We start from the raw sequence: 12,254 nt of genomic DNA, 5'->3' as shown, positions 1-12,254 counted from the left end.
ACTGTGACATGCATGCCATAAGTTCACCACCACTGGCTTACGACAGTGGTGGACAATCTCTTAAATGCAAATTTTTCATACCTAGATTATTATTTAAATTTACCAGAACAGAAGACTGAATAATCAAGCATTGTTAAATATGTGGCCTATGATTTCATCTGTAAGTTGAATCACTATATAAATTTTTTTTTTGCCTACAGCATTTAAGAACTTTCATTTTAAATGTAATGCCCCATTATTTTATAGCAAAGAGAGTGTCCCACTTTCTCTAAAACTATATATTCTACATCACTCACTGTTCTCTAAATCCCCTCCCTTCCTATGGCAGTATTTTTCACGTCAAGGACGATCTCCAAGGCCACTGCTTTTGTTCATTCAGCCACGATTTTCTGATTTAATAATATGATTCAGGTGCTATATTGGACACTTAAATTTTTGTACATCTTTCATGAACTTGTACATTGGTGGACAGAATGGCTATTAATGCAATGATTAAAGTTTAATTATAGGAGTAGGGGACACACACCTATAACCCAAGCTTCTTGGGGGACTGAAGCAGCAGGACCACTAGTTTGAGGCCAGCCTGGGAAACTTAGTAAAATCTTGTCTCAGAGTTAAAAAAATAAATAGAAAGAGTTAGAGTTGTAGCTCAATGCTCCCTGGGCTAAACTCACCAGTACTGACATAAAAAAGAATAAAGGGTCTGAGATAAGGGACACAATTCAATGAGAGCCTATAAAGTCTTCCATGAACTTTCTAACCAGAACTCATTTCTTCCTTTAAAACTCTTCCGGTATTTTGCAACTCTACCAGTTGTAAGGATTTGGTTGTAAGGAAAAGAAACCTACTTTGGTAAAGTTAAGTAAAAATAAATGTACTTAGCATTTGGAGAATCAGAGAAAGCTAGGGTAACCAGTTGTCAGAGAGGAGAGATCCAAGAAGAGCTTTGAGGGAGGAAGCAACAGGTACCCATGGGCAACCTCCTCAGGCACCTCTGGCATGATATCTGAGCTCCGCAAGAGACAAGAATGTCCTTTGGTGGTTAAGAGGACAGGCTCTGCAGCCAAACTGTATCCACCATTTCCTAGCTGTACACACTGGGTAAGTCCCTTTGTTTTCGCATCAGAAATATGAGGAAATAATAGTATCTATCAACTAAAGTCACCAGAAGGGTAAAGTCAAGGAATTCATCCAAGACACTTAAACAACACCTAAGCTGAGTGAGGTGGCACACTTGTAAAACTAGCTCATCTGGAAAATGAAGCAGGAGAATAAGTTTAAGGGCAGATAGAGTAATTTAGTGAGACCCTGTCTCAAAAGTTAAAAATAAATAAATAGGACTAAGGCTTAGTGGTGTAGCATTTCTGAGTTTAATCCCAAGTATCACAAAAGAAGAGGACAAAAACACCCCAAGAGTATCTAGTAATGTAGTACACTGTAAGCACTCAGTGTATATTAGTAATATTAGCAGTTTCTATTATGAAATATTCTCTCAGGATTCAGATTTCAGGTCCTATTTGGAGTCAATTGTCCAGAGCCTTTGTCCTGAGCCTTGTGACAGTTTCTTCAGGGTCAGAGCCATGGAAGGATAGCTACCCAGACCGCAGTCAGGGGGCTCTGCCAAAAGAGAGTGCAGATGTCGGGCTGACAGAACAAGAGATACCCTTCTCCCTCCACTTTTATCTTAGTCTAGTTCCTGCCATTGCTCCTTGCTTTTGCTGCTAACCACCTCTGTTTTATTTTAAGTACCTAATGGGTAGGAACTGTATGTCATCCCTGTATCTTCAGAAATGTGGTGCCTCAAAAAATAAAAAAAATGTTCAGCATCCACTTATTGAATTTAAATGAAATCCTGATTTGTATGATTCCCATCTCAGCTCAAGTGGCAACTCGGTGTGAATGGCTTGAACCATTGTTGGATTTTGGAGGGGGGGTGTTCCTTAAGATTTTTATTTTTAAGAGAAAAAGCTCTACAGGGCTTCAGAGAATTCCAGAAATTTCCCAAGACAGTAATGTTAAGAGAGCTACTATTCTCTGAAAAAGTTTTAATTTATTTAAAATGAAAACAGTGTGCACAAGGATGCAAGTGGGATGTTGTTCACTTTCTGTACTGTTTACAAGCATGAAAAATTTTCTACCAATGAGGGTATAGCTAAATAAGCAAATATACCTATAATTTGAAAATACTTTTTTTATTTGTAGAGTTCTTTTTATTTTTTTAGCAAAACATTTATTGGTATATTTTAGGTATACATAATGATAACATTCATGATAGGGAATTTGTAGCAGTATATGATACATCTTGCTTCATTTTTTTCCTCATCCCTCCTTCCTTCAATCCCTCTTCCCCTCCTTATATACAAAAGCTTTGTTTCCATTTTTTCCTTTGATTTTTTCTTTTTTTCTTGTTTCTTCTTTCTTGTCTCCCTGCCCCCCTCCTTTGTTCCCCCTCTCATTTGAACATTATTCTTCCCATTTCCCAATGTGTATTGTACATTTTAGTCCTTATTTCCACTTTCAATTTCTTACACCAGAGGAACAATGTGATATTTAAATGTGTGTTCAATTTATTTCACTTAAGAGTATGGTCTCAAGGTATATTCACTTAGCTATAAATATCTCAAGCTCATTCTTTATGGCAGAGTAGTATTCCATTGTATAAAATATACCTTCCTTATCCATTCATTGGTGCATTTGGGATGTTTTGAAGATTTAACTATTATAAATTGTGCCACTATAAACATGGGTGTGCACATATCATTATGGTATGATGTTTTTAATTTTTTCAGGAAGATACCAAGAAGGGGAATAGCTGGTCAAATGGAACCTCCAGTTTTAGTTCTTTGAGGAATCTTGAAAATATCATAAAATGTTAAGTAATTAATTTCTTCCATATATGTAATAACATAAAAAGTGCCCAAAGAAATGTTAGTAAGTGAAAAGTATCAAGGTGCTGAGCAATACACATAGCCTAGTCCCCTTCTGGAAAAAGAAAGCAGAACAGAATGACACTATCTTGTATCCTGAAACATATGTATGCAAAATCATATAAAAAGATCTTGAAGGTTTATAGCCACTGTACGATATGACTTAAAGAGAGAGAAAAATAAAAATGAAACCTGAGTTTATACTAGTATAGATTCATAAATGACTGTATAATCTATACTATATATACATACCAGTATAAATATAAATGTACCATTTACACTATAAATATATGTAAATATACCATATGTAAATGTATGTGCATGTATATAGATTCATGTGTATATATATATAAATGTACAATATATATGTGTGTATCAGCAGTATATATACATCTTTGTGTGTATGTGTGTGTGTATATACATATATACATATATATATTTATATTTATATAAACTGCTTGTCCTCTGAAGATAGATCAGGATTATGGAAGATAATCCAAAGGTATCTTAACCTAATCTTTGATGTTGAAATTTTTATGAGGAGAATATATTTGTGTATCATTTAATGAAAAGTTATATGTGGTATAGTTTTTATATTTATATATCATTGTATAATTTTAAATACTTATACATGTATATATGAAAGAAACCCAGCAAGAGGAAGTTCACATGCCTGTGGAACTGCTGTCCTTTTCAGAATGCCGGGACATTCTGCTCCCTGTCATCACCAAAGAGCTGAAGGAGCTGTTGGAACCAAAGGATGAGGTGCAGCACCAGGCCCTGGAGAAGAAATACTGTGTGGAATTACTCAACAGCATCTTGGAGGTCCTTAGCTCCCAGGATGTGGTGAGTCCTCAGCATGATGTTGTTGTGTTGGACTCAGACTAGAGCTGAGCTAAGTTTTAAACTATTGATACTGAAGAATGGCAGTGGAAGTCTACAGATAAAAGTCAGTAGCTTGCCCAGCAAGCTCACTTTTTCAGTGACTTCATTAAGCCCACTGCTGTGAAAGATGGTGTGAGCACAGATAGGAGTCAGACACATGGCATTTTTGTCATCCTGTGTCCTAGTGGGCGGACTTTCTGAGGGTGCAGGGGTGGACACCATTACAGCCTTTCTGAATGGCTTGTCTACTTATTAAAACTCTCCTTTGCAATGGTGGGAAGGAGAGTTTTCTATGCCTAATGCTCAAGGAAACACTCTAATCTTTCTTCTTGGCTGATAGATTTGAGTTTTGTATCTCCACTTATCTCCTGCAGTGGTGAAAATGGTTGAGACTTTTCCTGAATGAGCAGATTGTCCAGGCCCATTCATACTCAAGAAAGAGAGGATGTGGAGTAGAGTCGTGGTAGAGAAATGACTGAGGTGGTGAAGCCAGTATATATCTAGTAGTCATTATTGAGAGATTAGGCAGCAATGGAACTAAAAAGAAACTGTCAGTGGAATAGGTGGAGGACTTCCTAAGGAAAGAATCTGTAGAAAATGATAATTAGCGAGAGTGGTACAGATTGAGAGGCAGCAATTAGACACAGGCCTAGAATTCTTAAGAATTGGAAGTCAGAGGTAAGTGTTCTTGATTTTACCTGGGTTCCTTTGGCAGTTCCACCTAGTCCATGAGTAAGGTCCACAAGGGAGTCTGCCCTCAGATGGAACTGGTTTGAGGAAAGCTATGTACAATCAAACAACCAATAAATTCTTTCCAAGTATTTGAGTAAGTATTGCCCTTGCACCCCTTTCTCTTTTCCCCCTAGAAGGTCCTCAGAGGAGAGTTTTCTGAGTGAACTATATCTATGATTGGCTATAATTAGAAAACTCTGAAGCAATATCTTTGCTGCTTTTATCCCATAGTCAGCCATTGTCATCAATTCTAGTTGGTGTGGTCTCTATCTCCTCTCTCCTCCTTTTTATTCTACCATCTCAATTAAAATTCTTCTTATCACTGCATAAATGCAGTAGCCTGCTTCATTCATTCATTCATTCATTCGTTCAGAAATAAATATGATGCAGCAGGTGTGTGGTGAGCATTAAGGCCATAAAGGCATGATCTGGCTGGGGATGTGGCCCAGCAGTAAAATGCTTGCTATAGGAAGTGCAGGATTTTGGGTTTAATCCTTGACACCACAAACAAAACAAAACAAAATGAAAAAACCATGATGCTTCCTTAAGAAAATATTTTCAGACATGTAAGTATGCAATTGGAATATACAGATTCAGCATCCTTAATCTCAAAACCCCAAATCTGAAACACTTAAAAAATCTGAAACACTTTGAGCAATAACTTGATGCCACAAGTGGAAAAGTTAAGTCCTTGAAACAATGTTTCATGTATAAAATTATTAAATATTGCATACAACAAGCGCAAGTTCCCGAGTTTGATCCCCGGTATAAAAAAAAATTGCATGCAATCATTTTCAGGCATATATACCTTACGAATATAAGGTATATATGAAACATAAATGAATTTTATGTTTAGTTGTAAGTCCCAAACACAAGGTATCTCAGTGGATATATGAAAATGTCCTAAAATTTTTAAAAATCTGAAACTTCTAGTCTTAAGCATTTTGGACAAGGGGTACCCAACCTATAATATAATAACTAAAATCTAAATGCATAGTTTGGGTACCAGAGCTACAGAGTATAAGCATTTTAGTCAAGAAAGCCTTCACAAAAGAGATAACACTTCAGGAAGTACGCAGGGGTGAATAATTAATGATCATAACTCCAACTTCATTTGCTGTATTTTGGGCATTGTGCAAAATGCAATCCATGCATTCTGTCTGATCATCTTAATCTTGGCCCTCATTTCTGCTGGAACAACCTAAAAATGTTGCCTCTTTCTGCTAAAAATCCAATTTGCAATGTTTCTTTCATTTCAGTAGTGCTCAGATCCTTTTTATTGGGAAAGGAAATCATAGATCCTTGGGAATATGTCAGTGTACCTGAATTTGAGGAACCTAGTTATAATAGGCTATTAGTTCCTGATTTGGGTAGAAGCAGCTCACAGTTCATTTGTTAAGAAGGATGCTGAGGATCTGCCCAACCCAAGGGAATGGCCCCCTCCAGGTTTGCCCTGACACAGATTGTCATCATTTTGTACCTTCTATAACCAGACATTGATGACAAGAGGCTGCTGTCTTACACGTCCTTGGCACCCAGGGTTTCAAAGCCCAGCAGTAAGCAGGAGGCCCTGAGCTCTCCTTCAGGGCTTATGTCATCTCGACTCGAGGTGTGAAGGAGGTACTGTGTCACTCTTCACTGCCTCTGAGTGTATCACTTTATAATGGATTCTGACTATGGGGACTAACCCACTTCCCTCTCGGGGCTTTGCTGGGCAAATTATTAAATGCTTTGAGTGCAAGATTCTGCCATCTCTGGTGAGCCTCACATTCTGTCTCTCCAGCTCATGAAGGTGAACACCTCTCCTCTTCTTAAAAGCTTCTTATTTGATGCGTAAGACCCATTCTGTGGCCATGATTACTTTGAGCCAAAAGTATCTAATCTAAATCTGTCGTGTTCTGGTTTATAGAGACTCTCAATGCTGATTGCTCATTCAGTTCACCTGGGGAGTCTGTTAGACGCAGCAGTGCTGAGGCCCTAGGCCTAAGCATACTGATTGAATGTGCTGGGGGCAGGGGACAGGGGACAGGTGAGGACCTAGCAATGAGAAATTTGCTAAGTGGTGTTAAGGAGCAGCCAGAGTGAAGGACCATGAGTCCACTACAGAAAGTCTCAAGCCTGAGTGTGCATGCAAAGACCAGTAGGAGCTCTTCAGACACACTTCTCACCCTCAGGTCTGGGTGTGTGGGGGGGTGTCTGAGTATTTATTTTTCAAACAAATTCGCTGGTGATAGTCATGCTGCTGACCTGGAGACAACACTTTAAGATCCACTATTGTAATGTGACCTATTTTCTTTCCTTTACCATTCACTGGAAATGGAAGAACAGCTGAGCACATTCTCAGTTCTTTACCTTCTTAATTTGAGTGCCTTCTCTAGTCTATAAAATCTAGCACCTTCCAACATGAATTCAGTAAACCACAAGATAACAAAGGCTTCCAGCACATTCATTTTACTCATAAATCCATTTTTGTAGGGTACCAAGGACACAGCTTAGATAAAGATCTGACTTTGAAAAGCCAGAACATTGGGTGTGCTGATTGCTTTCTGCAGGCACCAGCTTCTCAAACTTGGAAATTTGGGAAAAAGAAATTTTTTTCAAAGGCTCCTAGAGCAAATGTCCTGGATTTTTCTTCTGGCTATTTGGACCCTCTGTGCTGAAAACAGAACAAACAGTTCTTTATTACTGACTCCTAGTTGGCACTGAAAAACCACCCCTTGCCCAGTCCCAAGCACAGACTGCGTCCATGCATCTGTAACCATTGCCCAGGGCTAGAAACACAAGTGGAAGTTTAGCAGTTATGGTGCAGGATGCCAAGCTTCCATTTGGGAGGCAGTGTGTGTTTGGAGGAAGGGAAAGGATCCCTGCCTTCAGTTGTCATTGTGTAGGTAATTACAGCCCAGCTCAGGAGGCCTGTGGTTTTCTTTTGTAACCCTGGGTGGCACATGACTCAGGGAGATGTCTGCCTTAGCTGGGGTATTAATTTTTTTCTTTCTTTCTTTTTTTAATGATAGTGTTAAGTTCTCTCACCCATTATGTTAGAGTTACACTTAGCATTAGAAAGGGACCAGCTCAGGTGAAGATGAGAGGCCTGACTACTGCCTCCGTTAACTCTTTCTTCTCTCCTAAGAGCAAACATGGTTGTCCTCTCCAGTTATACAGAAAGGCGGCTTCACAAGGGCTTCATTCTTCACCTCAGGGACTACAGAGTAACTCATAAGTTCAGTTTCACTCCAGATCCAGAGGGAATTGATCCCCCCCCCCTTTAAACAGGATATTCATTTTTGTGTTTCATTCCTCTAAGAGAAAGGAGTGTCATAAGTTTGTACCCTGCTTGGCAATCATAAAGTAGATAAAGATGACTCCGAATTGTGAAGAGGACACGGTGTTAGTTATATCTGAATCATGGAAGTAGGGAATGCCCAGATTTGGATTTTAAAAAACTTCTTCGAGTCTACTGTCTATACCTATTGTGGGGTTGGGGGCACACCATGTTGCTCATGAAAGTTTTTGTTCTGAAGTTACTTTCTGTAGCAGACTTGTAGTCCTTCACCCCTGCTTCCCATTAACACTACCTAACAAGCTTCTTATTGCAAGTTAATCGTGATAAGTTTGAGAGTCCTGCTCTTATTTGCCACCTTAGCCACCAGAAGCAGGGCTTTTGCTCATGCAGTTTCTCTTGCTTGGAATGTTCATTCAAGTTCCCATGCCCTCTATGCAGGGAGGATCCTAAATTCCTTTTAGGTTTAACTCAGAAAACACTTCCTCTCTGAGGTTTTCTGAATTTCATCTCCTCTCCTCACCCCCAGGCAGAATTAATGACTTTTTTGCCAGTTTTTATAACTGTATGTTTACTCTGCTATTCCAGCTCCAAACCTTTGGCGTTACCCTCTTCGGCACATATCCCCTCCAAGGCTTTGAGCATGGATGCCCAGGTAGTAAGCCTCGCCTTTATCTGTATGGAGTTTGCATTTTCAGCCTCACTTCTGGCCAATTCCACCTGCACTCTCCAGCTTCCTACTCCTCTCAGATTTTTGACTGCTAAAGTCTGCCTTGCTCTCTCATTTCTTCACTGCCCTGCATGCTGCTTTCATTGTTTGAACACACTGCTGTTACTCTTTGCTGAGCTAAATCCTACCTAGCAGTTAGTTTAGAAGTCAGATTGTCACTCTCCCTAGGAAGCCTTTTCTAATCCCCTTCCCCAGCCTCTGTTATGGTCCTGGGAGCCGCTCACCTGCTCCATTGTAGCACCTGGGTGGTCATCCTCTTTGAACTCTGTCTGCTGCAGAATTGTGTGTTTGCTGCAGAAACATCATTGGCTATAGGACCAGAGTGCTCTGAGAACAGAGAGCTCTCTGTTGAAGAAAGGGATAAATGAATGGATGTGGCCCACCCACATCAGTGAATGGCAGGGCCTTCTGCTCTGCATACTGGCAGGTTCTTGTCTTCCTCTTTGTGCCCTCCTTAGATGTCAGGTGCAGAGGACGGCACTAACCCCAACACGTAGTTCGTGATACATCTTCCTCTTTGGTCTACACAGCAAGGACTTGTTTAATGTGTGTATTGTATAAAAAACCCAATTGTATCAAATTGATTTTAGTGATCCTAGTAATTCATGAATTGGGCAGCATCTCTTCTAAAAATTAGAAGCAACTCTGTTGAGCATGTGCAACAGTTGGCTCCTGCGAAGTAACTTGAACAGGAACTAAGATTGGGTAGTGCCACATTATTTCAAGTTACTTTCCTTGTAAGGAATAAAGCCAAGGGAACTTATGATGCTGGCTCAGATTGACTGAGCCTTTCTAATTTGTTGCTGTGAAACTTCTGTTTTAGGAAAACCTGGTCTGCTTGGAGATTTCCAGTTATAGGCATTTAGCACAGTTTGATGTGTTGAGGCTGATTTAGGAGCTAAGTCCAAGTAATCACTTTGTATATTTTTACTTAACAATTTACTACCTTTGTCCTCATCTCCCAATCCCATTTCTACTCTCAGTATAATGAATGTGCAGGGATATACATGTGGGGACTGGGTGCAAGTGTTTTGTCACACTCACACACAATCGCACACACACACTCATGTCCCTCCTCAAAGAGGATCAGACATGGGCAGCAAGAGATATTGGCATCTTCAGCTCCACTAGGGTACTGATGTGGCAGTGGGGACTGTGGCATGAGCAGAAATCTTCTAGATTCAAGGGCATCTTGATCTCTGATGTGCCAGATGGGGAAGAAGCTGACCCTGCAATCTAAGTTCAGGTGTTTCTTCTACAGTGTGCCCATTATGGGCACCCTCAGTTGTAGATTCTGCTGTTACCTCTTTGCATTACCATTTGATTCCTAGGTATCAATACCACCCTGTAATAGCAATGGGGTTCCTTTAACCTATCTTCTCCCTAGCATTTCAAATAAAAAACAGGGTGATACAGCTTTATGAAGTTCTTTTGTCTGTGGTACATTCCCAGGGGCAACTAATAGTGCCTCAAACTTAAGGTTGAATCAGCTGATGATCCTGTCCCTTCCACTGTGTCCACTTTGCATTTAGTCCCTTTGGATTCCATGGTGTTTAAGGTACCCTTCCCATGCCAATGGTATGGCTTCCTAGGGATCACAGTTTTTTCTGGCCACCACATGGTGAGATAGGTTTTATTATCCCTATTTTACCAGGGACGAAGCTGAGACTCAGAGAGAGGTGAAGAGTCATTCTAATTGAAGTTGGAGGCAGTAAAAACCAGAGCCTGTGAGGAATTCTCCCATCTCACCCATCACTTTTCCTTCTGCCACTTCACACATGCACCTTGCTATGTCACCAGCATCATTTCCCTGAGAGAGGTGAACTCACGATCTTTGGAGCCAGTATAGTCATGGATTCATTCTACAAACACTTAGAGAGCTCTGGTCATGTGCAACAGTCTATATACAGGGCTAGAGCAGTGAGCAGAGCAGAGGAGAAAGCCTAGTTTCTTCTCATTAGCCATGGAATCTTGAGAAATCATCTAAGCTCTGTATAAAATGGGGATGCTATTTCCCCAGGGGTGTCTGGAGTACAATAAACAAGAATACATGTGGAAACATTCAGCACATACCTGACATGTAATCTCTGCTCTTCATTTCTATCTTTAAAGCAACTTCTTGGATGGTAGATAAAATTTTTTGTGGAATAGATCTTCTATTATTTTCCCTTAAGACATTAGAAACATTTTGCAGCTTAAATCAAGTAGATTTCTCCCTTTCCTTCCCTTCTCACTGTTACAGACTTTTCCTCAAACATTGCCATAATGCTTTTAAGGTCAGCAAAGAGCTAAGTGGCTTCCTGGGGGAATGACAGACAGGTACTGAGCCTGGGAAACTCTCAGTTTGTACGAGGCTTGCCAAGAAGTGACAGATACTGCCCCACCCCTGAACAGCTTCCCCTGCAGGCTATCCGGACCTCAGCATTCCTGGAGGGTCTGCAGGAGTGTCATCTTGCTTCTTAGGGGGCTCTTTTGGAGAACTGCAAGGCTTGTAAAAACCACTGTGCAGTATGGGGTGCTGCAGGTGGCTCAGGCCAGCTCCTGAGTACTATGTGTTAAATACTTAGAAATTTCATGAGGCAGTTGTTAAATAACTGCCAACATTAAAAATTTATTTAAATCTATAAGTGAATAAACTGTATTGAAATAAAATGTAATAGACACTCAGAATTCAAAAATTTCCTAATGGTCTTCCTACAGTTTATTCTTTTCTACATACTTGAGATTATTTATACCTGTTGTGTCTGAATGACAGAAATACTACTGAATTCTTGGCTACTGAACCTTGAAATCAACTATGAAGAAAATATTTATGGAACAGAAATAGGCAGAAATTATTTATCAAGTCTTATATATATTTTTTCTTTCTGGAGAGCCAATTGACAATGGTCCAGTGGCAGACTAATGCTAGAGACTCAAAGGAATTACCCCAAACAAGAAAAACTCAGAAGCTCAGGGGAGCTGCCTGTGTGCTTCTCTTGTCCCCGGTGACTTTAAATCTGCTGTCACCTATTGGCTTTCATGGGACTGTTTGAAGAGACTAAGCTCCAGGGATATATTGATTTTAGTAAGACAAACTAAGCATGCAAACAAGTCTAGAGAGCATATTTCTCATGACAGTTCTTACTGATCAGCAATGGCTTCTTCTCTGATATTGTTTAAGACTGCGAGGTGAGGTCTTCAGCCAGTGCAAGATGGAGCCCTGAGTCCTGCAGCAGGTGGGGGGTGTGGGCTCGTAAGTGGGGGAGGGTTGGTAAGTCAGGGTAGGGATGATAAATCAGGGCCTATGGTTTTACTACACTTCATACAGATGTTGATTCCACAGATGTAGGAAAGGTAGGTTTGGTGGGGAGGTTATTATCTTTCACTTCAGTAGGTTTTATCCTTAAAGTGATTTAAGAATTACCAAGAGTTGATTTTGATTAGACAACACAATATTAGTCATTGTCACCAGAAAGAACATTGATGGACACTATAGTAATGATGAAAGCATGATAAGAAATATGTATAGTCTCAAAGTATCTTTCCAAAGTACCCACTCGTTAATGACTTAGGGAAAGATAGGAAGTTAATGCTGGGAAACTCCACAGACACAGTATTAGAGGTAGCTAAGTTAGATAAAAATTAATATACAGTCAGAGGGGGACTGGACTCTCAAAGAAGTGAGCAGAAAAATTGACATCAGAATTGTGGCTGGAGG

General features: G+C 40.0%; 1 protein-coding gene and 1 long non-coding RNA gene across 3 annotated transcripts in view; one reads left to right on the top strand and one right to left on the bottom strand.

Moving 5' to 3' along the window:
- Positions 1-12,254, top strand: part of Dock2 (dedicator of cytokinesis 2) — a 433,172-nt gene that overhangs the window by 166,255 nt on the left and 254,663 nt on the right. For both annotated transcript variants that reach the window (XM_021239768.2, XM_004836400.3), the window contains exon 26: positions 3,625-3,773. In XM_021239768.2, the coding sequence (XP_021095427.1) occupies positions 3,625-3,773 (149 nt within the window). The remainder of the gene's footprint in view (positions 1-3,624; positions 3,774-12,254) is intronic.
- Positions 1-12,254, bottom strand: part of LOC147822958 (uncharacterized) — a 54,048-nt gene that overhangs the window by 26,527 nt on the left and 15,267 nt on the right. The window lies entirely within an intron of this gene.

This window comes from Heterocephalus glaber, unplaced genomic scaffold, assembly GCF_053883595.1.
Source record: "Heterocephalus glaber isolate CG9 unplaced genomic scaffold, H.glaber_assembly_v1.0 deba00001606, whole genome shotgun sequence".
Taxonomy (NCBI): domain Eukaryota; kingdom Metazoa; phylum Chordata; class Mammalia; order Rodentia; family Bathyergidae; genus Heterocephalus; species Heterocephalus glaber.
Note: the sequence above shows the minus strand (reverse complement) of the source record. Positions and strands in the feature narration are given on the sequence as shown.